The sequence below is a fragment of the Adiantum capillus-veneris genome, chromosome 13 (genome assembly GCF_014529385.1).
Source record: "Adiantum capillus-veneris isolate H3 chromosome 13, ASM1452938v2, whole genome shotgun sequence".
Taxonomy (NCBI): domain Eukaryota; kingdom Viridiplantae; phylum Streptophyta; class Polypodiopsida; order Polypodiales; family Pteridaceae; genus Adiantum; species Adiantum capillus-veneris.
The window spans coordinates 85,063,030-85,090,536 of record NC_140943.1 but is presented as its reverse complement, the minus strand read 5'-3'; the positions used below and the strand labels follow the sequence as shown (position 1 = coordinate 85,090,536).

Genomic DNA, 27,507 nt, shown 5'->3' with positions numbered 1-27,507 from the left:
TGCTCTGACAAAGTTGGTTAATCTCCTCAAACCTGTCTGCATTTGGCTCAAGTGTTTGGAGGGCCTCCGCCATGCAATCCATGGCCTCATAAACCTTGCCAATGCAAGGTTGCATGCCATCAACTACTCGAAGCAAGCGGAGTACGGGCTGCACCATATGGTCTATAGTCTTCAGTGACTCCAAAAATTGGGGATCCTCTGACTTGCCTGCACATAAGATCCCTACGATTGAACCTGCGTAGGATGAGGAAGTGTACTCCGTACTGATGAGGGTCTACCGCACTGCACTCTTAACATTCGCATAGGCGATGGAACCATTAGGGAGTTGTAGGCAAAGTGGGTCTCACAGTACTTCAAGAGAACCTTGCTCCCTGACCGCTTCAAGCATGCAGCACGAAGGAGATTGTGATTGTTGATGAAGGACACTAGCTTGGGCGCACTTGTAATGAGTGGCTCAATCCAAGGTAGGCGCCCTATATCCTTTAAAAGGTTGTTAAAGACAATGTGCCATACAAAATGACACTTTGATACAGGGATACATGCCCTCCAAAATGGCGCCGGCTGCCCTTTTTGATGCCTTCCCATCCGTGACAAGCTGCAGCACCACCTCTGGGCCAATGATCTCTATGGAAGACGCCCACTCTCATGCAAGCACATCGGCAGATTTCCTTGTTTCTGTGGCGTCATGTGAGTGGGCAAAGTACATCTGTCCCTTGCAATAAGCCACAAGCCCATGAATGGATCTCCTCTTGGTGTCGCTCCATCCATCTGCAATGAGTGTCACTCCATGCTTGGCCCATTGTCGCTTCATGTTTACGGTTGCCATCTCCACAACGGCCTTCTCTCTATCAAGAAGAGTAGTACAGAGGGCCTCTGAAGTCGGTGGCACGTAGCGTGGCTTGTAATCCCCAATCCTTGTGTACATTGCCTTGAAGTAGTCCGACCTATACAATGTACATGTCACAAAGGTCAAAAGTGAAGACAATGTTGAATGGAAAACGGACATACTAGTTATGGTCATAATATGAAAGAGCATTAAGAACTTGGAACTTACCGAGCCTTTGTGAAAGGGATATGGTTGTGATAAAAAAAGCGGGCAACGGCAGCATCCACATCCTCCTTCTTTGTTGGATCCCATGACGCATCTAGAGTTCATTGACGATGGGTGGGAAGAGAGGGAGTAATCGTTTGAAATGATGTTGAGGTGCCGCACTACTACCTCCAACGGAAGCTTGCGAATGAGTGGTAGAAGAAGGAAAAACCAAGTGATTGGGGTCAATGGCTTGCCGCTTGGGTCGATCATTTGCTTTGGCTCTCATGATGGCATCCTTGATCTCAAGCTCCTTCTTCTTGGCCGTCACATTCTTGCAATGCTTCACTTGCTCCCCCACTACGTGAAGGAGGTGTGCTCGAACCTTGCTTGTCCTGGATTTGCGTTGGAAGCCAGAGTAGTTTGCACGTCCATGATCTTGCACCGCCTTCTTTGCCCAAGACTTCGGAGTGCACCTCATCCCCCCATGAAGGCTCATCCTTCTTTCCTCTCTTACCAACCGAGGGACCTTCATGTGATGCGGAAGCTTGTGTCATATTGATGGCGCTTGAGACTTGAGGCTTGAGGCTTGAAACTCGAGAGAGGGATGGAGGGATGGAGCTTGAAAGTTGAGAGAGGATGGAGCTTGAGAGAGGGATGCGATGAAGGAATGGAGCTTGCGAGAGGGATGAAGCTTCAAACTTGAGAGCTTGTGGCTTCAAGCTTGAGAGAGAGGGTGAGAGTGGCTTGAAGCTTCAAGCTTGAGAGAGGGTGTGAGAGTGAGACTTGAGAGTGGCTTCAAGCTTGAGACTCGAGAGTGAGTGAGGGCTATGAAAGTGTGAGGTGAGGGTGAGCTTTTATAGGAAAAAACACCCCCCCCCAAAAGAAAAAAAAAAAAAAAACACACCCCTCTAGTGTGAACCACCCCCAAAGTTCAAATGAAATGGGCGCTGCCCTAAAACTGCCGCCCGTTTTTTAAATTTCAAAATTGCCTTTGTTTTTTGAAGTTCAAATTTGCCGCCCGGCCTATTCCGCCCGGCTGGAACGTTGTTCCGCTGTTACACCTCCGAACCGGAACGCTGTTTCGTTCCCGTCACCGTTTCCCCGATTGAAGAGGCTTGGAACACCATTTCGGTACGTCCACCCTCCGTTTTGCCTGTTCCCTGTTATTGTGAGGCAGACACCCAACAGTCAGCCAACACCTCAGCAGGAGTCCTAGCGTTTTTTCAAGAAGAAGAAGATCAGCGTTTTCAGTCATTAGCACCAGCGTTTTCGGTTTTCAGCCTTAGCCTCGTGAGAAACCGCTCCCACCCGGTTACAGATCCTCGCGAGATTCCCCATCTAGCACCAGACCCGCTTAGCGTTTTCAGAATTCAGCAGATAAGCCAGCGATGTCAGAATTCAGCCAGATTAGCCAACGTTTTTGCATTTCAGCCCTAGCCCGGCGAAGGGGTTGCAAATTCAGGCCGCAGTACTGCCACATCTGCAAATCCCCAGCAGAGCATCTAGCATTTTCAGTTTTCAGCCTTGACACCATGTCATCGACACCATTGTGGTCGTCAACATTGTCATCGTCATCGTCATCGTCATCGCAGTCCCTATCTTGACAACGACACCTTCATCATCGTCATCGTCATCGCAAATCCCTGTCTTGATGATGACACCTTCTCGTTATCGTCGCTGATCTCGGACTTGACAACGATATCATCGTCGACATCGTCATAGTCTCCATCGTCCTCGTCGACATTGTGGTCGCCATTGTCATCATCAAGTTCACAGCATCTAGACCATTGTACCAGATTTGTGCAATCTATAGCATAGAAAAATCTCGCCATAGAGAGGAGGGCCCTTGGAGGAGGGTTTGAGAACCGTCTAGTGTCGTCTCTCTCTCTCTCTCTCTCTCTCTCTCTCTCTCTCTCTTATTCTCAGCACTCTCATTCAGAGTAGCATTCACTTTGTTTGTGATCATTGCACTTGTAAGGTGCAACAGAAGTGAATGTTGAACTTTGCTCTAGATGAGTGCTCCGAATTGTGCTCAAGGGTTCCTTTTACTTACGGAAGGGAGAACCTTCCGTTCCTTTAGTGAGAGAGTGCAAATGGTCACAAACAAAGTGAATGACACTGTGAATGAAGGTCCTGAAACTGTGTGTGTGAGAGAGAGAGAGAGAGAGAGAGAGAGAGAGAGAGAGAGAGAGAGAGAGAGAGAGAGAGAGATTTGATTTGATTTGATTTGATTTGGTATTAACGTCCGCGGGGGGCCAGAAATGACCCATGGGACCTCAAAGTGATACAAAGTCTCCCCTCACGGGGGTGTATGGTGTGGTGTGTGTGTGTGTTATTCTCTTTTTGTGTTCCTATGAGTGTCTTTTTATGCTCAAGTATGCGGGTGAGGTATGTGCCGAGAGCTGTAGGGGAGGCGTCTGTCTTGGATAATAGGTCCGCAAAGGTAGAGCAACCGCTTAGAAGTGGTTGAAAGTTAGCCCGGATGTGAGCGTATTCTGGGCATTCCAATGTCACATGTGCTTCATCTTCGGGAGCTTGCATTGTACATGATGTGCATATCTGTTTAGAAGCATCAATTTTCAGCCAGCCCTCTGTTTCTATTTTGAGCATATGTGACCTTGTGCACATCAAAGAGATGGCTCTTCGTGCCATGTGGGGCATGGGTGTTCGTATGTGGGCCTGAGCTTCCATTGGGTTTGTGCTATAGCCTTCCCAATACTTTGTGTTGACATGCTTGCAATAGTATTCAAATTTCGAGCGGTGTTGCGTTGTCTTCCACTTGGTGTGGAGGCTATTTAGTAATGCAATTTCAAAATTCAGCATGTGTTCTTCCTCCTTGCCCTCCTCAATAAGCATGTCCACATATGCCTCTACATTCCATTTAGCGAACCATTTCTTAATGTCCTGTATGAAGCTCGATGACAGAAATTTGTTTTTTTTTTTTGTCTTTTGCGGCGCACATCCCGTTTCCCATGCAATGCGGGGGATTCGAGTAGTAGGCATCGCTTTGACCTTCATGATATACGTGTACATTTTTTGCAATGCTTTCATTTCTAGTGGTCTCTTGCCTGTCTCCAAGAGTAGCACGGAGTATGGTGTCGTCTTTTTGACCCCCATGTGTCGACATAGAATTTTTTTCTGAATTTTTTCAATTTCATTCCATGTGTGGGCTGAAATGCTTGCTCCCCATATTTCCACTCCGTAGAGAATGGCTTGCACTACGCATGTCTCAAAAATGGTCGCTTTTATCTCCCATCTTTTTATGCTCCTTTGTGTGCACATGTTTTCAAATTGATAGTACTTGGCATGGCCAATGTCAATTCTATTATGTGCGCATTGTCCCCAAGCATAGTTGCACGGGATGTCAATCCCCAAGTACTTGAAACTGTCGACTTTCTCAATTTGTTTCCCTTGATACATGAGGGGGGCGTGGATATCCATCTTACGAGTCTTTACAATCATGAACTTTGTTTTATCTACATTGATTGATAGACCCACATTTTCACAAAAAGCATGTAACGCATTGACCAATTTCTGTAGACCTGTAATGTCATGGGTGAAAAGAGCCACATCGTCTGCATAGATGAGCATGAGAAGTGTAAACATCTCGATGGATGGTTCATCCCCTTCTAGTTGAGGGAGGAAGCTTTCTATTTGATCAATGCACAATCCAAAAAGAGTAGGGTAGAGAGGGCATCCTTGTTTGACCCCCATGTTGCTCGAGAAAGCTTTGGACAGCCCTTCGTGCGTTTTTAGTTGACATAGGACTCTGTCATAGAGACGTGCTACCGCACTCGTGAGATGCATCGGTACTTTTATGCATTCCATCCTTTTCCATATACCCATTCTCGGGACCGTGTCAAAGGCTTTAGTGAAATCTACAAAGCAACAGTATAATGTTTTTCCCTTTAGCCGACTCTCTTCCATTAATACCCTGAGTGAAACAAGGTGATCAATGGTGCTATGTTTTGGTCGAAAACCTGCTTGTTCTTTTGCTCGTTTTCCATTTGTCTCTGCCTATGTGCTTATGCTTTGTTCTAAGATGCTTCCCAAAAGCTTTGCCATGCAAGACACAACCATAATGGTACGGTAGTTGGTAGGCTGATTTACATCCCCTTTTTTGTAAAGTGCTTTGATCCAGTTCTTTTGCCAATCCTCGGGTAGCCCTTGAACAATGGCTTGGTTTAGCAATCTATGTATCCACTCTCTGGCTCTCATACCTGACCATTTAAGCATTTCTGAGTTCAAGTGTAGTATGTCTGGAGCTTTCCCATTTGCAAGTTTCTGTATGCCTTTTTTAACCGTTTCGGGATCAAAGTGGTCTTGGTCATGGAGATCGGTTTGCATGTGTGGCATTTCTTCCGTATTATTATGCACATATAGTTGTTCCACATACATGTACATGTCATCTGAGCTTATGTCCCCCATAATGTCATGTCTCCGTCCTTTTATTTCCAGCCATTCTTTTTTGGGATTTTTCTTGAAGTTGGCTATGGCTTGTGTCTCCGTGCGTAGCTCATAGTTTCTTCTTTTCCGCCTCTTGAGATTTGTGTAGTCTTTTGATAGAGTTTCCCATTCCGTGTTCGTCGTTGACAGTGCCCGCAATTGTTTTTTGACAAACTTGCACTCTTCATCAAACCATGGGTTATGCGGTAGCCCTTTAACACGATTTCCTTGCCGATGCGTTTTTCCCATTGTTTGTTCCACGGCGTCACAGAGAGCTTGTTTGAAAATTGGCCATGTTTGTGCGATGTGTGATGGTATGGGTACATGAGCAAGTGCATTGTCTAGATGTTCTGCATACATTCTTTTCTTGTCCACTTGCATTTTGTATGTCCATGATCGGGCATGGGGCTGTTTTTGTGCTTTTTGAGTGGGAACTTGTAGCCTCACATGGATTGGGGTGTGGTCCGAATTGGGTGACCTCTTCCCAATTGTAAAATGACTTACAATATGGGATGCCTCATATGCAATCAATACATAATCAATAACACTCATGTCTTTATTGGCTGTGTAGCATGTGCATTCTTCCGATTTTTCAAACTTACTTGTTCCATTGACGGCGATTAGTTGTAGGGATGTCATCATACTGAGCAATGCAATACCTTGCGGGTTTGTAATGAGATCTTTCGAACATCTCTCCCATGTGGGATCTAGTATCTCATTATGTTCAAGCATTGGAGGTGTCATGAGATCCACCATTTGCATTTGCGCATGTGCTATGCGAGCATTCATGTCCCCAATAAGCATAATCATCCCTTCTTGTGCATAAGCATGGATATCGGCATACAGATCCTCGAAAGGGTAATTCTTCTCTACATTGAAGGCACCATAGAATGGTGACTCTCTATGGGGGATGTAGCACCCGGCAATGAACATAGGTTTAGGTTTTGTGTCAAACTTGATCCATATGTACTGGTTATGGGCATCTGTCTTGCAAATTGTGATCATTTTTATGAGTTCCTCTCGGTATATCACTGGGACTCCTCCTTGTCCCCTCATTTTTGTACATGGCATCCGTAGGGAGTGTGTGACATATCCTTCAATGTGTGGTATTCTACATGCATCGTGTTCCCATGTTTCCAATAAAAAGAGAATGTCGGCTTGTGGTAGGACTTCCGTTAATCCTTCTCCTTTATGCCACGGGAAGCCTCTGCAATTCCAACTTGTTACGTGTAATTCCGTGAACCCATGGGTCTCGCATTGTCATTTTGTTTCCTCTTTTGCTTCCCCTTTCGTGTCCGCTTGGGTTGTTTTTTTGTTCATGCGAGCTTCGTATGCTTCACGTCTGGTCTTTTGTTGGTTCGGCGTTCTATCTTCACTGATGTATAGTGCGCTATCCTTTAAGTAGATGGGGGCGTTTTCGAGGATAATAGCCCTCTTGCGGGCATCCAGAAGTGTGCATACGATTGCCCGATTTGCTTCTGGTTTCTTCTTGCCTACTCGATGTGCACCATATACCACCACATCGTGCATTCCGAAGTTAGTGGAGATCATTTCCGTGATGTCTGTGTTCAAGGTGATGACCTTCTCGTTGTCGGATTTGGGGATACCCCGTATCACGATGTTCATTTTTCTTTTCTCTTGTTCGGTGTATTCTTTGTCATCCTCATTAGCATACATGTCTCTGTTCATTGAAGAAGTCTGAGGCATTGGTGTGTTTGTCAGTGCATCTTTCCAAGAGCCCACATTTTCAGATACATTCATTTGCGCAATCTTTTCATCGTGAGTGGCTAGCGTGTCTTGCATTGTAGTTGTGTGCTTATCAAGAGCACCCTGGAGCTCCTGCATCTTCTCCTCTTGGTGACGGACTCGTAGGTCTTGCATTTGGAGCTTGTGTTCCAATTCTTGGTTTTTTAGAGCTAGGTCTTTGATTTCATCACTCTGCTTCATGACGGTTGTGTGCATCAAGGAGATGAGTCCCCATATGTCTCGTAATGAGCATGGTGGCGTATTCCCTTCCATGATGTCCGGTTTCGGGGGGGTTGTTTGCTGTATTGGTTTGGGTCCCATGGTGCGTGTAGGTGAGGACCTGACAAAGAGGCCGCTTCTGGAAATTCGCAGGTTCACAGTGTCATTCATGTGGCCATGGTGTGCTGGTAGCCAATGCAAAGAGAGAGAGAGAGAGAGAGAGAGAGAGAGAGAGAGAGAGAGAGAGAGAGAGAGAGAGAGAGAGAGAGAGAGAGAGAGAGAGAGAGAGAGAGAAGCAGCACTAAAGAGGGGGGGGGGCGATAGGCGATAGGCGATAGAGTTATAATGCCGAAAATGCAAGAGTAAAGGGTTCAGGCGATAGAGTTAAGATTTAAAAAAAATGTAAAAAAGGTAAAGGTTTTAGACGAGTGGGGCAGCGCGCTAGAGAGAGGGGGGGCAGGGGGCCTATCGCGATAGAGAGGGGGAGCGGGGGGCAGTGCGCGAGGCAGGGGGTGCGGGTGCGGGTGCGCAAGGGAAGGGGGTGCGAGGCGGCAGAGCGGTGCTGAGGGGGCTGCGTGTAACAGCGCGCAGGCAGCAGCAGAGCGCGCGAGGGGAGCAGGGCGCGCAGGCAGTAGGGAGGAGGTCGGTGCTGCAGGGAGCCGCCATTACACAGAGAGAGAGAGAGAGAGAGAGAGAGAGAGAGAGAGAGAGAGAGAGAGAGAGAGAGAGAGAGAGAGAGAGAGAGAGAGAGAGAGAGATGATGATGATGATGATGATGTATTTACGTCCTCGGGGGGCCAAAATGACCCATGGGACCCAAAATCTCATATATGAGACTCCCCCCTTTCCATGTGAAGGAGGGGACGTGTCATGATTTTGTGGTGATGTTGTTTGTGAGTGTGGTGTGATGTTCTAGCACTTTGGCAAGATAGATGCCTAGTGCTACTGGAGAGGGATGTGTTCTTGAGAGAAGCTCCTCAAATGTAGTACATCCTTGAATAAGTTGGGGAAAGTCGACCCGAATGTGTGCATATGCTGGACATTCAAGGGTTACATGTGCCTCATTTTCCAATGAGTTCAAGTTGCACTGAGTGCATCTCCTCATGTTTGCATCAATATTCAGCCATCCTCCCGTTTCACTTTTGAGCATGTGTGATCTTGTCCGCATCAAGGTGATGGCCCGTCTCGCACGGTAAGACATGGGTGTCGTGATATGTATTTGGGTTTCCCCGGTCTTGTACTCTTCCCAGTATCTCGTGTTTATGTGCTTACAATAGTATTCAAACTTGGACCTGTGCATGGCATTCTTCCATTTGCTGTGGAGGGCCTCAAGTAATTGTAGTTCAAAATTCAGCTCGTGCTCATGCTCGGTACCTGCCTCTACATGCATGTCCACATGTGCTCCCACATTCCATTTAGAGAACCATTTCCTGATGTCCTCAACAAGGGTAGAGGTGAGAAACTTGCTTTTGTGGTTCTTTTGCGGCTTACATCCTACCTCCCATGCTATGTGAGGCAAACAGTTATGAGGCATCAGCTTCACCTTCAAGAGATATCTATGCATTCTTTGCAAGGCAAACATTTCCAATGGTCTTTGTCTAGTCTCCAATAGCATCACTGAGTATGGTGTTGTGGTTTTTACCCCCATATGTCTACATAAGAACTTTTTCTGAATTTTCTCAATGTCATTCCATGTGTTGGCCGGAATACTTTGTCCCCATACCTCTACCCCATACAATAGCGTTTGGACCACACACGCAATTGAAAGCCATGGACTTTATTTCCCACCTTCTAGTGATGCTTTGTTTGCACATGTTTTCAAACTCGTAATACCTTGCTTGTCCTACTTCAATTCTTGTTTTTGCACATTGCCCCCATCTATGATTCGAGAGAAGAATACGCAATGGTCTAGATGCAATGGACTTGCTGATGATGACGGCGACGAGACGGGCTGAAATCTGCAAATCTACTAACTGCTGAATTCTGACACTGTGTCGGCAAGGACATCGATGGCGACGACGCGACGACGATGTGCTAAAAACGCAGATGCGGAAATCTGCGAATAGCGGGCTGAAACTGAAAATGCTGGCTGATCTGATCGTGCGGCGAGGATCTGCTGCGGGCAGGTGAGATCTGTGAGGTTTGGGGCTTTACTTGCGGAGTCTGAGTGCTGAAAACTGAAAAGCCTGATGCTAGGGGCTGGTCTAACGCTGGCAAACTGCAAAACGCTGATGTTGATCTGCAACCAAAAACGCCAGGGTATCTGTAGCAAAAACGCTAGGCTTGAATATGGTATGTGCGAACACCAGGGCTGATCTGCAATCTGCAAAACGCCAAGGCTGATCTGCTACTGCTGAAAACGCTAGGCTGAAATGTGGCCAAAACGCTGGTCTTGATGTGCTGTTGGCTGGAAATGCTAGGTCACCTGTCGGTCTTGCTGAGAAGATGCATTGTAAGTTGGCGAACTTCTGCTACCTCTTTTGCCAGAAGGTGCTAGCGCTAGGTTTCCTTTTATAGAACTTTGCAAATTTGCCCTACCGAGTTTCCCAACAAAGTCACTTATTAATAATAAGTGAAAAATGGAGAAAATAGGAAAAATGGGTTTTGTGCAATGAAAAATGCTCTTGATGGGTACTTACTGGCATGCTGATGAACATCTGTGGAACCAGTGGATATGCAACTACTCTAAGTGCCTCGACATGCACGCCCTGCGCACAGGCTGACAAAGGTGCCAGAACACTTCTTAAGCTGACTTGAACCCTGGACATGAAGTAGCTTGTCCACATGCACATAGGGTTAGATGTGCACGTGACATCCCCTCCGTTTCAAAGTGAGGTATTGGTACCAAACGTCTGGAATCGTGGGAAGGACTTTTCGCTGGCCCACTCTGATGCGTGGGTTCTGCGATACTTGATCTTCATAAAGGTCTGCAATGCTTGCTTCTTTGGGCCGCATCGAAAGCGACACAAAGTCATCTTTGGCTGCTTCAATGCTCCAACTGCGTCTATGGTCGTGCGTCTACCTTCTTCAAGAATCCCCGATGAGGAAAATTTCTGAAATCACTTCCAACACAAAATCATGAACATACCCATTCCATGTAGAGTGATTGGAAAAAGACTATTCTTCCCAAAAGACTGTGCAATGCAGATGAACAAAGTGGCGGAGTGCCAAACCGTTTACCAAACACACGCAAAAAGTGAGATTGAATCTTGACTTTTCGGCTTAAACTTAAACTGTGGCAAATCACTATGAAAATGCCGATGCTTGATGGTCAATCTTTGTTGTGCTCTTTCTAAGACTGTGTCATGCCAAGGAAGAGCCATGGAATGTGAATTTCTTGAATGCAAACTTTTCCTCTTTTTGATACTGATCCGCATACATCCGTGCTCATTTGTGAGTGAATCATATGCATCGTACAATATGGCATGCATGTGGAAAGGGAACACATAAAGACGGTGACAAAAATACAAGAAACCTTCACGAATGAAACACTCGAACAATGCGTGCTGACTAATGATGCGTACACACAATACTTCTTGAGTGGGTTCTTTGGACCTTGACTTGAAAGCCAAGATCGGTTCTGTGTGATTGATCGTATCTGCAATGAGGTTAGCTTCACTGGAAAAACCATCATCTAAACCATCGTCCTTGTGAACAATCACATTCATATCATGCAAAACATGTGTGTTGTGCTTTGGAAAAGGAATTCTTGTTCTTTGTCGGGTTCCATGTCATGTGTCTTTTCTTGTTCTTTGTCATGCAACAAATCATTCTTCTCTAGAATGAGACTATGTGTTTTATCCTTGTCCCAAACATGAGTGAGAGATTAGTGACATAGATGGAATCTTAGTGTCACATTGAAGAACCACGAGAGTTGTTGAGAGAGAGGTCTATGTTATTGATTGTACAAATCTGGTACAATGGTCTAGATGCAACGGACTTGCCGACAATGTTACGACAATGATGACGACGACGAGACGGGCAGCTAGAGGTGATGGGTTACCACCCGAATTCTTTAAGCTGCTTGTGAAAGATAAGGGGCTTAGGTCGGATCCGCGTAAGCCACGATCGGAGATGGGCACGGCTTACTTGCACATGATTGAGGGCATTTACGATACCGGAGACATCCCGGCCGGCGCTAGCGACGCAGTGATTGTGTCAATTCCCAAGAAGGGCGATTTGACCAACACTGATAACTATCGTGGGATCGCGTTAATCTCCGTTGCCATAAAAGTCCTCACTACGGTCGTGATTAGGCGGATCACTAAGTTACTTGAAAAGAGGAATTTCTTCAATCCCGGCCAAGCAGGCTTCCGTACTAATGAGGAATGCATAGGGCAGGTCGCATGTCTGACAGAGATCGTGAAACTCCGTCACAAGGATGGGAAACCAACTTTTGCAGCCTACATTGATTTCAAGAAGGCATAGTACCGCACGAGGTGCTGTTCCTAAAGCTCGCTGCGGCTGGCCTGCAAGGTGGAGCACTTAGATTCTTCCAAGCGCTCTACAGGTCCACCTCTGTTAAAGTCTGACATATGGAACAACTATCGGATTCGATTCTGGTGCAGCGGGGAGTCCGCCAAGGATGCCCGTGATGGCCCTGTCTATTCAATATATACATCAATGATATTTTAGACGCAGACGGGGAAACATGGGGCTTGGAAGTACCTAACCTCCTCAAGAGAATAAAAGGACTCCTTTTTGCTGACGACTTGGTTCTACTTGCTAACTCTCCTGAAAGCCTACAAACGAGCCTTGACAAGGTGAGGAATGGGCAAAGACCAGGGGCATGACTTTTGGAATTGACAAATGCATGGTCACTATGTTCCATGGCGACTTGCAAGATCTCACTATGAGGATCTTTATTTTGGGTGATGAGATGGTTGCGGTGGGTGAAACGTACAAGTACCTTGGCATCGACGTAGACTCGACCTTTTCCATTAAACGCATCGTTAAAGAGCGAGCGGACAAGGGGAGGAAAAGTCTCTTCGCATGTCAGCACCTACTGGTGAATCGAGCCATTCCTATTTGGTCTCGACTGACTGTTTTTAAGGCGTGCGTGTATCCATTGATCTGTTATGGCGCGGAAATTATGGGGGCCCACGATCAGCGTGTCCTTCACTCTCTGCAGCACCTTGTCGCCACCGGGATGCCAATGTTACTCGGAAAGGGAGCAAGGTCAACCTCTGTAGGGACGACAACTCTCCATCACGAGTTTAACATACCACCCGTACCTGCCTTTTGTGGGGGACAACGAGCAAGGGCTTTCGACAAGTACCGCCCGGTTTCATCTACTTGGATATGCTCCTTGGTAAACAAGAAGCCTAAGAACCAACCGTTCAAGAAGTGGACTTGGATGACAAGAACCGAGAATTGGATGAATAAGTATATCCCAACGGCGGCTGACTTTGGCTTAGTTCGCTACCACGCATGGGACAAGTGGGACGAGAGGCATTCGTGCCTGGTGTTGGAGCCCTATAAGGAGGCCGGCTTTGAACAAACACGTGGATACCTGCTGCAGCTCAATAGGAGCACTACAATGAATAGAAAGGAGAGAAAGAAAGATGGCTCTCGCGAGAGTAGGGGGGCTTAAATTGGCTGATAGTTACATGCGCGGACATAGCATTTGCATGCTGTGCTCCCAGTTAGAGGGTCGTTCGCTTTCGCATTTGCTGATGAGTTGTTCGGCGGTAGATGAATCTAGGGGGAGATGGCTAAACCGATTCAACTCCACCTTCAATGCAATCGACCCTTCGTTGGACCCTGAAGAAAGGACCGTTATCCTCCTTGCTGGGGAGGCTCTCGAGAAGCGGATGCCCTTCTGGGTACGCCGTGATCCGCACTCGAGGGACGGAACGGCGGGGCACGTGCCTGTGGCGAAGTTCCTCGGTGAAGTTGTACCCCGGTATTTGGGTGCTCTGCATAGGCGGATGGGGAGATAATGCTCCCCTTCCTATGCTGTTATTTTGAATCCGATCCCTTCCGGGGGAAATGACGTATTTCTCCCCAAGCGAAGCTAGATGAGCTACAAGAACACTCAAGTGCCATGCCCCCCCCCGGGGGGGGTCAACTTCACCTAAAAGGGGTTGGGAGATGCAAAAGGGAGACATCACCAACCTCAGCGGGGGACGCCACCTCTGAGCCGATGCCCTTCCAAGCGGGTATGGCATTTCCTAGGGGAAAACCATCGGGTTTCAAAGGCAGTTTAGTGAGGTGAGCGATAAGTTACCTAGAGGAGGCAACTCCAAAGGGAAGACAGAAGCAAGTCCCGCAGTACTTGGGCCTCTGAACAGAGGTACTTGGTCGCTGTCACGCCCAAATCCAAGTGGCGAGTGGGTCTCTCAAGGGATTAGTCATGACCCTAAGAGTGTAGATAATTCTGAACTCTCGTAGTCCAGATTAAACTAGTGACAACCCGTCTGCCTTCAGTTTCTGGGTGCATAGTCCTGGTCCTTCTTCTTGTATGCTTTTTTGGTGTATGAGGGGAGCGGCCGGGCGTGCCCTACCCGACTCCGACAACAAAACAAAACAAAACGGGCTGAAATCTGAAAACGCTAGGGGCTGAAATCTGCAAATTTACTAATTGCTGAATTCTGACATTGTGTCGGCGATGGAGGCGATGACGCGACGACGATGCGCTGAAAATGCAGATGCTGAAATATGTGAATACCGGGCTGAAACTGAAAATGATGGCTGATGTGACCGTGCGGCGAGGATTTGCTACGGGTAGGTGAGATCTGCAAGGTTTGGGGCTGTACTTGTGGAGTCTAAGTGCTGAAAACTGAAAACGCTGATGCTAGGGGCTGATCTGACGCTGGCAAACTGCAAAACGTTGATATTGATTTGCAACCAAAAACGCCAGGGTATTTGTAGCAAAAACTCTAGGCCTGAATCTGGTTTCTGCTAACGCCAGGGCTGATCTGCAATTTGCAAAACGCCAGGGCTGATCTGGTACTGTTGAAAACGCTAGGCTGAACTGTAGCCAAAACGCTGGTCTTGATGTGTTGTTGGCTGGAAATGCTAGGTCACCTACTGGTCTTGCTGAGAAGGTGCACTGTAAGTTGGTGAACTTCTGCTGCCTCTTCTACCAGAAAGTGCTAGCACTAGGTTTCTTTTATAGAACATAGCAAATTTGCCCTATCGAGTTTCCCAACAAAGTCACTTATTAATAATAAGTGAAAAATGGATAAATTAGGGAAAATGGGTTTTGTGCACTGAAAAATGCTCCTGATGGATATTGATTGGCATGTTGATGAACATGCTGTGTGCAACTAGAGGATACACAACTACTCTAAGTGTCTGGACATGCACGCCCTGGGCACAGGCTCACAAAGGTGCCAGAGCACTTCCTAAGCTGACTTGAACCCTAGACTTGAAGTAGCTTGTCCACATGCACATAGGGTTAGATGTACACGTAACAACACTCTCTATCTAAGAACGGAAGGCTCTGAGCTCTCCCTTTCGTAAGTAAAAGGAACCCTTGAGCAAAGTTCGGAGCACTCATCCTGAGCACTATTAACATTCACTTCCGCTCCACCTTACAATGGGGTTTAGTACCATGCCTTACATACCCCCAAACATTGTTCGTGGCACTGGTGGTTTCCAGGCGCATAACCAACCATACTTTGGAACACAGATCCACCCCCGAAATATGCAGGATGTACCGTGGGTGGTGGAAAAACCTGATGCGTTGCTTGGAAATTGGTTTCGTGTCCATTTAATGCAACATGTGCACTCTGAAAGGTGGCGGGATGAATTGGCAAAACCTGTGGAATTGGCATCCTAACCACATGTTCATGGGCGAAAGGAATCTGTCTTGGAGCCCTCGACTCCGCGACGTGCAAGTGCTCCCTATCTGTTGGGACGCATGAAGTACTTGGGCTTGAGCCTCATCGGGCTCTACTGGCTGCGTGAGTTGCCTTGTCTATTGTGGCACTGGTGGCACTTGCACAAACTCCATAAACCTTGGGTTCTGCACCAGTTGAGAAAATACATTCACAGCGGCAACCAACTCAGTCCTGAACGCATCATCTTCAAGTTGCCCAGTCATAAAGCCCTACACTGGAGGAGTATTCACATCAACAAAAGATACAAATAGGGGTGGCCGTGAACTCTCGCCAACCTCATACACTGTAGGGATTGCTTGCCTGTCTTGCGAAAAGGAACCCTCTTCCATAATGCCTTTCCACCTTTCTCGGCCATAGTGTAATCCCGCATTCCTGTACTCTGTGTCTTCACCAAAAACCAACCGAGGGTCACTTCTTGAGGAAAAAGTGATTGTGTCCCAGCAACGGAACCATGCAACCGATCTATAGGGCGGTAGACTTTGGCTTTTACCTGAAACTTTACTTTAGACTGTAGGACACAAAGAAACTTTGCAACTAAAAACCTGTAACAGGAATTGACACTTCAAACACACACCGCTTGGAAGCTAGAGCGCTACCAAGTTGACGCCGATACCTGTTGGCCCCAAAGACTCGCGCCCCTTTCGGTATGTCTTTATTGTATTCAAAGATGAAATAAAACCTGCGATTTCCTACGAGCTGTCCCATATAATCCGGGTTGAAAATGACTTGTTCTTGCCCGATTTCGGTAGCATAACTGTACTAGTACGCTTCATAAACAGTATCCCCACGCATTAAGTGACTTTCCTAGCGCATACGGACACTTCACAAAACTTGGCGAGAATTTGCAGCACGCTGAATTCTCTGTTTTCTGCCCTGAAAATGTGCCAGATCACCCGCTCATCGGTCCCCTCGCGGCCGCGGGCCTCTTGGGGGTGTTACGGACCGTTTAGGGCCGAAACCCTAAACCTGCAAAAATACACAGCAGGCCGTATTTCCTTTTTGGGCCTCCATTTCCCGAGCCACTCGCATCTGTGGCAAGTCCTCGAGCTCCCGCACCTGTAGGGCTACTTGCCCTTTGAATCGGACGAGATTTCTCGCGCGAAATCCGAATTCACATGTACCTGCGGGGGATTAGCAACTAGCTAATCTAGTACGGTTCTTGTCTCGGCAATCGCGCATGGACCCGCACAACTGTACATATAGATGAAAAGCCCTCGAGCGGGGCATCACGTTTCTGTATTCGTAAGGGAAGAGAGGTGCGCGAGAGGAGAGTCATTGCGCTACATGGTGCAAGGGAGAAGGCAAGATTTGCATTAAAGCTTCATCACCTGCACCAACTACTCGCAGACACATTGTAAGTCACACACACACACACACACACACACACACACACACACACACACATATATATATATATATATATATATATATATATATATATATATATATATATATATATATATATATATATATAGAGAGAGAGAGAGAGAGAGAGAGAGAGAGAGAGAGAGAGAGAGAGAGAGAGAGAGAGAGAGAGAGAGAGAAATGAAATGAAATGAAAATGTTATATTAACGTCTTCAAAAGGCCAAAGTGACCTATGAGACCAGAAAGTTACAATGTGGTGGATCTGATACAAAGTCAGAGTCAGAGTAACAAGATGACAAAAATGAAATGACAAATGTCACAATAAAATACTATGGAATCCTAAACTACTAGGTGTGAACTAAGCAGCTAGCTGGGATAGCTAGATCACAAGAGATCCAGCATCGGTCGTTGGCGGATCTCATCAATCTCCTCCATGGTGAGTAGTCTGACCGGGCGTCGTGCATGTCGAGCCAAAGTAATCCGAATCCTTTGTGTAGCCTCCGCCGATGCTGTGAAGTCCTCCGCAGTCGTGGGCGTCTGGATCTCCCCAACTCAGTCGCTGTTGTTAATTGGACTATTTTCTTATTTTTAATGATTAATTTCTTTTTTAGGATATTTTATTATGTGCACTAAGAACTGTTAAAAGATTGTAGCTACAGGAACGGACAACTTTGATGTGTCATTTGATGGGTGACAGTAAACATCGCGAAGGAGTTTCCGTACGTTCGGTGGAAAGGGCCGGGTTACGAGTGTCCTTGATGCGTCACATGATGGGTGATGGGTGCATCAGTAAGGGGGCATCCCGTAGGCTAAGGAGGAAATCTGAACTGAGTAAGAAAATACGCGTAAGAACGCAAGCACAAGAATAAAGATGGGTTCAATGAAGCTTTTTACGAAAAGCAGGAACAATCGCGGGAAGGCAGACGCTTTCCCGCGAGGAATCTATGTTTGCATTGCATTCGTGCATGTGGTTGCATCTAGGGACGCCTGGGAAGTGTTGTGAAATGCATTGGTTTTAACTTATAAGGTTTTATTGAGTTTTTGGGCAGGTTCAGACCAATTTTAAAATATGCTGGCCGCCCACTTAATAAGTGGGCAGCCACTTAGAAGATAAAGCAACAAAACCAGCCAGCGAATTCTCTCTCCCTATTTCGGGTAGAACAGCGCAAAAAAAAGAAAAAAAAAAAAAGAAAAAAAGAAAAAAAAAAAAGAAAAAAAGAAAAAAGGCCGCGATCTCTACGCGAGCAGCTATTCGTGCCGTGGCCAGGGAGCTATAAAAGCACCACATGCCCTCACTCAAAGGGGGGTACCAACGTCAGCAAGAGAAGACTCTGCCGCAAGAGATCGCGAGACTACGAAGCACGGAAGTCGCTTTTTCCTGCGCAAGAGTGACATGTATCTATTGTGGATTCGCCATACGAATTGTTGTCGCGTGTTTGTGTGGTTTGTTTTGCAGGAATCTCCCGTCTTACGGGAAGGCCCTTAACGGGAAGTACGTCTTCACGCCTAAGTCCCTTACGAGAAAGTACGGCTTCACGCCTAAGTCCCTTACGGGAAAGCACGGCTTCGCGCCTAAGTCCCTTACGGGAAGGAACGGCCTTGTGCCCAAGCCCTTTAGGGGAAAGCACGAACTTCGGGTCTAAGATTACAGAACGGAGGGGTTTCCTCGGGTTCTCGTGCTTGTATAAGAATTCTCCCTGAATAAAAGAATACTCTTTTCGGGGGGGGGGACCAACCCATCTTCTGGTCCCCAATACTGTGTCGATCTTCTCCCTTCTCTCATGTTTTCAAAGAATTATAATTTTCAGATTTTCTAAGTGCTCATGTACGCTCCCGTTTTGTGACAGTCGCTCGGTCGATCAGTGTGCCTCTGGTGTGAGACGACGAGTTGTGCTGTGGTAGTAACTCCTCCGAGCGTCCAGTGGCAGCTCTAAAGAAATCTGTGATCTGTCTCTGAGACTAGCTAGCCTGTCCTCTCATCCGGCTCTCTGTGTGTCTGCGTAGCTCGAGCAAAAACAAACCCAAGCATCTTTGATCCTCGTACTGCATGACTTTGGAGAATGGTCCAAAGCCCTCTCTGAACAAGCAATGGAAGTGGCCTCGTATCTCGTAGTAGACGGGGCAGTGGCATGTGTAGTGCAACTCTGTCTCAGGCTCGATGTCACACAGGGGGCATGTCCTGGCCTCTGCTGGTATTCCGCTGTATCTCCCAGTCTCGATCTGTAGTTGGTGTGAAGATGTGCGTATGCCGTATCTGGCCGATAGCACATCGTATCCCATGAGACAAGTGGGTGTCCATGTATCTGGGCCTCGTCACAAAACCATCAACCGTAAGCTGGAGGAGATGCTCTCTATAGAAAGCCATCTTCGTGCCCAGCTCCTGTGCTGGCTGTATCCATGTCCTCTTGGTGTCTAGCTGAGTCACGTCCTGGCGAATGAGCCTGGTGATCTCGGACTGTGTAAGAGTCAGAGAGGGTGCATCCATTGAGTACTGGAAGGGAGGCAATCTATCTATGTTGAACCCATGTGCCTGAAACCATGATGTCATCTCCCCATACTAGCATGCTGTATCTCCGTGCATGGCTAACTGTCGAGAGGACTCAAGTGCAAGGCGGGCATATCTGTCTCTGGGAAGTTCCCACATGCGGTGTATGAAGGAGACAGATCTGGTGAGCGCCTCAACCACTAGTGGGGGGGCAGCTAGCTCTGCTCGAACAATAGCACGTGGTACTTAGGCCTTGGCTCTAATGAGCCGCGAGATCATAGAGACCAGAGGCTTCTCCATGTCCCCCCATCCATCACTGCGGCCTGTCCTACCGTGATGATCCAATGAAGGTCCCCAAATCTCAGTTCCATAAAGCAATGCAGAAGCCGCCAAAGTGTCAAAGAGCCAAAGCTTCGTCCGAGGCTCCTGAAACTGAACCTGTGAACACATCCTTTCCAATCTACCCAATGCTGCATGGGCTCTGGTCAGTCTAGTCTCTGCTGCCCTCCTCAATGAAAATGCTGGCCCACTAAAAACCACTCCGAGGTAAGTGTACGCATCTGTATACTCCACATTCTCCTGGCCGTATGTGAATGCTGGCGCTGACCTCCTAATCCACTGTTGGGTGGTATTAAATACCATGACCTTGGTTTTACCAAGGTTGACGGACAAACCACTTTCCTGAGCAAACCTATTCAAAGCATCCAAGTGACGTTGCATCCCCTCCGGAGAGTCGGAGATCAACACAATATCATCAGCATATAACAATAATGGAATCCATGTCCCTGCCAGCTGTGCACCTCTATCACCATCTCTCTCAATGTAATCAGAAACCTCATCCACATACATACCAAATAGAGTAGGAGAGAGTGGGCAGCCCTGCTTCACCCCAATAGTGGAGTGAATTGGTGTGGATAGACCCTCTGAGGTGCGTACCTACCCCACTACTGACCTGTATAATGCCATGACCCCCCAAATGAGCTCTGTGGGTACTCCCATCTGCTGTAATCTGCGCATCAATCTAGCTCTAGGCACTGTGTCAAATGCTTTGCGGAAATCCACAAAGCTACAATAGATCCGTCTCCCGCGCGATTTACCGTCCTCAATGATGGCTCTGAGTGTCAAGATATGATCAAGAGTAGAAAAACCCCTCCTGAACCCTGCTTGCCCGGTTGCGCGTATCCCCTCCCTCTCTGCCCATCTACTCAGCTGCTGCTCAAGAATAGATGCGTACAACCGTGCCAATGTGTGTCCAATCATGATAGTGCGATAATTCCCAGGCTCCATAGGGTCTCCCGACTTGAAGATAGGTACAATAGTAGATAGGCTCCAAGTAACAGGCAAGCCCTCACACATGGCACGGTTAAACATCACTGCTAGAAGCTTTGCTAGTAGATCTCTGGCATGCGTGAAATGCTCAGCCACTAAACCATCATGATCGTATGCTCTCCGAGCCCTCATCCTGTCAATGGCCTTCCTCACCATCTCCGTGGTGAAAAAAGCACCTGTGTGTGGGCATGGATCGGGAGGGTCGGGAAGGGGGGGCTGCTCAGGAACTGTGTACAGAGATGATGCGTACTTGCCCCAGTCCTCTGTAGAAGTGATGGCGGGGGGGGGGGGGGGGGGGAGTGCTCCTGAAAGAGCCGCCATGCCTCATGTGAGTCCTGACTCAAGAATAGCTGGTATAGATCCTGCTCTAGCCGGGCCAAAAATGCCCTCTTCTTCCGCCGCACTAGGCGTTGGAAGTCAATCTGTGACTGTCTGTGAGTGATGTCCCCCAAAAGCACCTCCCTCCGAAGTCTAGCTCTAGTGTCCCGGCATTCCTCATCATACCAACTGTTCTGGGGTATGCTCCCCGAACGGCGTCTCTTCTCAGGCTGGGTATGTGGGTATGCCTCTGCTGCTGCATCATGTAGTGTCTGTGTCAATATAGTAGTAAGATCCTCCAGAGGTCGCCCTGGCTCCTCTGTGCATAGGCGTCTGTAGATCCCATCTATGTATACATAGTCTGTCTCTCGTGTGAAGGTGTAGTGAGTAGGGGCTGCTGTCCGTAGCCTGTGTGCTACACTAAACTGAAAAGAGATGGTCATTGACACAAGAGCATGATCCACTGCCACACCAACATGTCTGGGTCCAACCGTGAGATCTTGGATACTAGAGATGAGGGTCGGCTGTGCCATGACATAATCCACTGTGCTGGCTCCATGTCTGTGTGGAAAGCATGTAAAACCCCCTGAAGCGGGAAATCTCTGTAGGCCATTCAAGATGGCCAATCCATGTGCAGTCCCCATGTCTATCAAGTGTCGTCCATACTCAAGTGTGTTCTCCATCTTGTGATAGTCTGGATAGGCCTGTCTCTGCAGCATCCAGCTCTCTCAGCATCTCCTCTGAAGTATCATAAAATACTGTCTGATGATGGGCAGTCCTAGCATTGAAATCCCCTAGAATGATGATGTCACCATCTCTAGAGAACTCCCATATGTCATCATCCAAAATAGAGAAAGGGGACTGTCCTGTGGGTGGTGCATACACTGACGTGCTCGGGGGAAAGTAGCAAATAGCAATGTAAAGATATTTGTCTGTCTCTGCTCTCAGTCTCACCCACATGTACCTAGCTTGCTCATCTTTGCGGGCTATATGTATCAATGGCTGTAACTCCTCCTTGAATAACACTGCCACTCCTCCTGATCCCCGCCCTCTGTGCTCTGATCGTGTCTCCTGTCTATAGGCAGTCTCCCATCTATATCCACTAATGTGAGGCATAGACTGCCCAGGGGCGTGATGTGTCTCAGAGTAGAAGACGATGTCTTTTCCCCTGAAACTATCCTCAAAGGCGCCCACATCAAGTTGCATAGATCCATTACAATTCCACGTGGCAACTCTGAGGGTGGTCCCATGGGTCTCGCACCGTCATGTGGAGCGCCGCTCTACAATCACAACCCGGCCATCTCTGTAGAAGGCCGTCTTTCCCTTCTCCCTTGCCGCTTGAATCTCTGGCATTACCTCTCTCATATGCGCAAGCTGTGTGAGAGTGAGGTCATCTCCAAGGAATATGCCCGTTTTCTTTAGTGTAGGACGCTTCTTCAAGAAGTCCTTCTTTGCCTCCATGGATGGGAAACGGATGATTAAAGCTCTCCCTTTTGAAGTCTCCCCATTGCCTTGTGTCTTCTTCCCCACCCTCCATGCCTTTGTATGAGTAGCCTCGCTACCCATCATGCGGAGGAGTTCTTCAACTTCCCCTTCCACATCATCTCGGTCTTTTAGACCGGTTACTCTTATATGCAAAGCTCTAGTTTTCCTTCGCTGTTCTTCTTCTAGAGTCATGTTGATGATTGTAGGAGTGGGGACAGATGTGGTTTCTTTCCCTTTGCCTTTCTTAGCGACTTCTATCCACTTCTCAGCCTCATCCGCCTTCTTTTGCGTCTTCGTGATCACATCCATCCACGAAGACGTCTTTACCATCTTTTGTTTCTCCTCCTCTTTGATCATCCGTACCTGCTCTTTGATGACCTTGATTTCCTCTACTACCGAAGGCTGGAATTCCCCCTCCTCTAGTCCACTGCTCGCTCTATCAGCAAGTTCTCGCTTTAGAGCTGAGACCTCTTCATTAAGTGCTTTGGAGTCCGCCGTAAGTGCTTGTAGCTCTGCGTGCAGGTCCTCTTTCTCCTTCTTCCAGTGCGCGCCTTCGTTGAGAAACATTTGAAGAAGGTTGGCCTTCTCTTTCCACCATCCCTATATTTGCTTTCCAGTCTTTCATCTCCCTCTCCATTTGTGTAATCCGCTTGTTTGTAAGCACAAAGGTTGCCTTCGGATGGGGCTTACACACCGGCGAAGCAGTCATTACCTCCATCAAAAGTACAATCTGCACTTCTGACTCAAAAAAGGGATATAGTAGGGGATCGGAGCACCGCGGCTCACCCTTGCCAAAAAGGTACAAAATGTGGGCTCAGGCCCCACTCGGGAGACCGGCCGAATCCTCAAAAAAGCTCGACACTCTGGCTCAGCTGAGACCAGGTGGAGTATGCAGTCAACCACAACCCCTTGGGGGTACAATGCATTATCAGCCCGCTGTGGGCACCTGCAATGGAAACCAGTAGTGGAAAGGGGGGCCTTGCACCCGCTGTTTAGCAACAGGCCTGTCCCCTCTGCTTGAATCAAGAGACGCAGCCCAACCGGGTCTGCTCCCAGCGCTGCTGCTGTTCTGGCAATACAATAGCACGCGGCCCCCTTGCAGGGTTAGCTCGCGGCCCTGCTGTTCAGCCTGCTCAAATCCCCCACAGAGGGAAAAGGCCTATCGCCTGCGTACCTGCGACCTGCCTGGTATAGGCGCAGCCTTGCTACCTGTTGCCCCGAACCCGATAGAACTGAGGGCACCGCCCTGTTGCCTGCTGCTTCGGACTGATGTTGAAGAGGGCGCAGCCCCAAGCTATTCGCTGCAGCAGCAGCAGCAGGTGAGCACGCTACAGACCAGCAGCCATCAACGTGAGAGAGAGAGAGAGAGAGAGAGAGAGAGAGAGAGAGAGAGAGAGAGAGAGAGCTAGCTAGCTTACATATCTATATTTTGAAAGTAAGCCATAGCTCCATCAACAGGAATAGTGCCATTAAGATCATTGCTGTAGACATAGCTACATAGTTTTCACAGTAGTAGAAAATTAGGAGGCAGAGAGAGAGAGAGAGAGAGAGAGAGAGAGAGAGAGAGAGAGAGAGAGAGAGAGAGAGAGAGAGAGAGAGAGAGGGAGGCAGCCCCCAAGTCGATTTTGCACCAATTCTTGGATGAGGTGGCAGAGTTTTGACGCTCTGGAGGCTCTAGTGCTGCCAAGTGTCCACTATGCCTCTTTGAGTTAATTTTCCTAGTACCCACCGACTTATAAGTGTAGCGAGGGGGCCTAAATGACTTTGAACTGAGCCTAGACACCCTTTTACTGCTCGGATTCCAGTGCCCGTCGGCCTGACCAACTCGTGGCGACAAGACCTTCTCGTCTGCGGGTGAAACTCTCGGCCATCGTCCGTTTCACACTGGTCACACAATGTCCGGCCGTTTGTGACTTCAAAAAGAGGGTCCCAAAAATTAAATAAAAATCATCGGAAAGAAACCAACAACTAAGGTTAGCAGTTGCCACGTCCTCGTGACAGTTTGCAAGAGGCGGAAGTAATATTTTACGGTTATCTTCAACTTTTCTCACAGCCAGTGAGCAGTAGCCTAGTGGCAGGGCTTCAGCGCTGCAAACCAATCTCTTATGTTCAAGCTGCATGCATCGCGTTTCCGCTGTAAAGCAAGTGGCAAGGCAGCCTACTGAAGGGGGGGGCTTGCCTGTTTCCTGAATGAGTCTCAACCGTTTGGCCCAATGGGAGATCGCCATGGAGGACGCATGCTCCTTCGGAGATCTTTGCTGTCTGCTTGGCGGGTAAATATTGTCTTGAACTCATCCAATTGTTTGGTCTGGTCAAATGTTTTCGGTTGCCTTGATATCTAGGACACAGTGGTTCATGTAATTTTGGGTCTTCATAACTTTCATTTGTTATATGGCAATTGTGATGCATTACGTCTCTGGAGCTTTGACGGAGAGATGCCTCATTTAGATGTGTCTTAGTGCATGTGTGCTCTTTTCTTCTTTTTCTCCAAGGGGGGAGCATGTTTTTGGTACCTGCTTGTACACCCACAATCGGGCACGTATGATGTTACTTGGCTATTTTGTGATGCCTCTTACTGTATGTTTGGCTGGACTTTCTGTTCAATCGACCAAATAGCTAGTGTGACGTAGAAAAGTTGTCTTAGCTTTTAAAAAACTCTCATTTGCAATTTTTCTAACCAACCTGTCATATTTCAAGAAATGATTCATATTTCAAGAAACATTTTCTTACAATCTCAACTGATTGCAAAATCTAATATTTAGGTTCTGGAGAGGGTATGGATGGAAGTCAACAACAGGCAGGATCTGCAGCTGGAGCTGTTTTTCCATCATCAGGGACTGAATATATCATGCCACATACACAACTTGAACTCGGGCAATCCATGGTAGAGGATCTGTTAGTTGATGAAAGTGTGGAGAAAAGTATTGGGTTCTTTTACCATAATTATCTCTGTTCCTCCAGGCTCCTGCTGCATATCCATATACAGATCCTTACTATGGGGGAATGTTTGCAGCCTATGGTGCTCAGGCAATGGCAATGGTTTGCATAACTTTATCTACCATAAACTATAGGCTGTGAGCTTTATCTGAGAAGACAGCTTGCCTGGTATTAATTCAAAGTTGGCTGGCTTTGCCAGATGCATCCTCACATGCTAGGCTTGCATCAAAGTCGTATGCCTCTTCCTATGGAGATTACTGAAGAAGAGCCTGTTTATGTGAATGCGAAGCAGTACAACGGCATCATGAGGCGCAGACAGTCTAGAGCCAAGGCTGAATCTGAGAATAAACTTGTGAAATCTCGAAAGGTACATTTGCTCAACTTTGTACAAGCGCATCGTGGTATGAGATGACTGTTTTTTTGTTTTTTCTTGTTTTGAGAGTTTGATTATAAGATATTGTGAATTAGATTTATATTCTTTGTTGATCGTGAGTTTGAACTTGTCTACTTAAAGTTGCCATTATATGGAAGCTACGGTCAACACATCATGGGCCGTGCCTGCAATTCAGTGAATTCGTACTATGTTTTCTTGTCTTGTGTTGTATTTTCCAGAGTCCCTGGTCTGGTGTCTAGGTTTTTAGTTCTTGATCATCTGAAAGTTGTTGAATATCACTAGACTTAGTAGTCTATTGTGCAAATTCATGCACATAATTCTTTGATAATTTGCTATCGAGTTGGTGTAGAATCGGCTCTTGCAGTTTTTTCTAAAGTCTTCTGAATCTTTTGTGCACCATGAATGCTTTCTCTTTACTGTATTTAAGTGTCCTCTAGAACAAATCAAGAGGAAAGTGAAGGCTCCAAAAGAAAAGTTGGAGGCTCTGTGATAACTATGAGACTCACCGGTCGTTCTTCTTCTTTCACCTAGAATCTCACGTCGTAAAAACCACTTCAATCATTTGTCAGAACACCCTATCGTCTGCAAGGTTTAGCTCCACTCTGTTGAGATTGATTCAATCCTTTATTCTAGCTTTGGCTGATTTTATTTTGTTATAACCAGCCTTACCTACACGAATCAAGACATCTTCATGCAATGAAGAGAGCCAGGGGTTGCGGAGGACGGTTCTTGAATACAAAGGCTAATGATCCAAAGGCCAAGCCAGATAGCTCTACAACCTCAGAAGACTCTTCGTTACAACTGGGCACTGAGCACACTTCAAAGAAAGTGAAGCACTCGGAAGGGTTAAAGAGCTGTGCATCGCAGCCAGCCCAAGGTATTATCAATGTAGCAAAACACATTGGCTCATCATGCTACTTCCTAAGTCTTTTGATTGAGCTAATTTTTCTTGATCGAAGGGTATCAGTGCAAAGGAGCAATGGAGCCATCTTTCCAACTCAACCCAGAGTCGGCTGAAGAGGGTGAGCCTGTGCAAACAGGAGGAATTATTGCCACCACCACTCCACAGCAAAGAGCCATGGCAATGAATTAAAGTTATGGTGTCATACGGCAATGTTGAAGCACCATAGCTTGATGAAGGCAACATCCCTATGGATATGCCATTTAGACATGGCCTCATGTCAGCTATTGAATTCCATAACCAGCACCTTGCAACTGAAGGAGCAAGGTGGACCCTCAAAGAATGGTGTTAAGCATGGTTTTGGTATTCAAAGCAAGCATGAGTGGTATCACAGAAGAGAAGGCAATTCATTCTTGGCTTTGCATGTCAGCTCTTTGAAGATTCAGACAAGTTTGATTGGGATTCCAAGAGGTGCAACTTCAGGTGTGTCTGCTTGAGAAGGTAATGAACATGGACTGAAGGATTGTATATAAATAAATCAATTTTGAGCTGGTCGGTGACAGGCGTTGCGGCTGGATCAATCTCTTTTTTACATTGGTTAGTCTTTCGTAAGTTAATGTTGTGAGGTTGCAGGATGAGCAATTGTTCCTTGCATTGATGGCATCCTTTTGGAAAGCCATCACTGATTGCTTGTCCAAGCATGGATTTATAGTGTGTTCTAATACCAGTGGCACAACCGAAAATTGTCCGATTGAGAAGTGTGGTTTAACTTTTTGAGAACATTGTTAGGTAGTTTTCAATGGTGCAATGCACTAAGATACATATTGTAACGACATAGTTTTTTTTGGACGCGCATGGTATGAATACCAGGTGGATGGAATCTTCCGTATGACATGTATGAAAGTTATCACACAGATATATTAAGAAGGCATATGGAAACGTCCGGGTCAGTAGTTGGTGTATTTTCAAATTTTTTTGAGGTACACCTAGGAGGTAGCTTA

General features: G+C 47.1%; 1 protein-coding gene across 4 annotated transcripts in view; it reads left to right on the top strand.

Moving 5' to 3' along the window:
* LOC147444381 (uncharacterized) overlaps window positions 1–27,257 on the top strand; it is an 88,526-nt gene extending 61,269 nt beyond the window's left edge. Inside the window, exons 3-9 of one of the 4 annotated variants that reach the window (XM_086527019.1) lie at window positions 25,037–25,158; window positions 25,236–25,313; window positions 25,411–25,578; window positions 26,269–26,482; window positions 26,565–26,627; window positions 26,746–26,833; window positions 26,937–27,257. In XM_086527019.1, the coding sequence (XP_086383145.1) occupies window positions 25,037–25,158; window positions 25,236–25,313; window positions 25,411–25,578; window positions 26,269–26,482; window positions 26,565–26,627; window positions 26,746–26,833; window positions 26,937–27,003 (800 nt within the window). In that variant the 3' untranslated portion in view covers window positions 27,004–27,257. Of the gene's footprint in view, window positions 1–25,036; window positions 25,159–25,235; window positions 25,314–25,410; window positions 25,579–26,268; window positions 26,483–26,564; window positions 26,887–26,936 lie in introns of those variants that run through there. The other 3 variants (XM_086527016.1, XM_086527017.1, XM_086527015.1) reach the window with 3 other exon arrangements.
* Window positions 27,258–27,507: the final 250 nt, after the last annotated feature.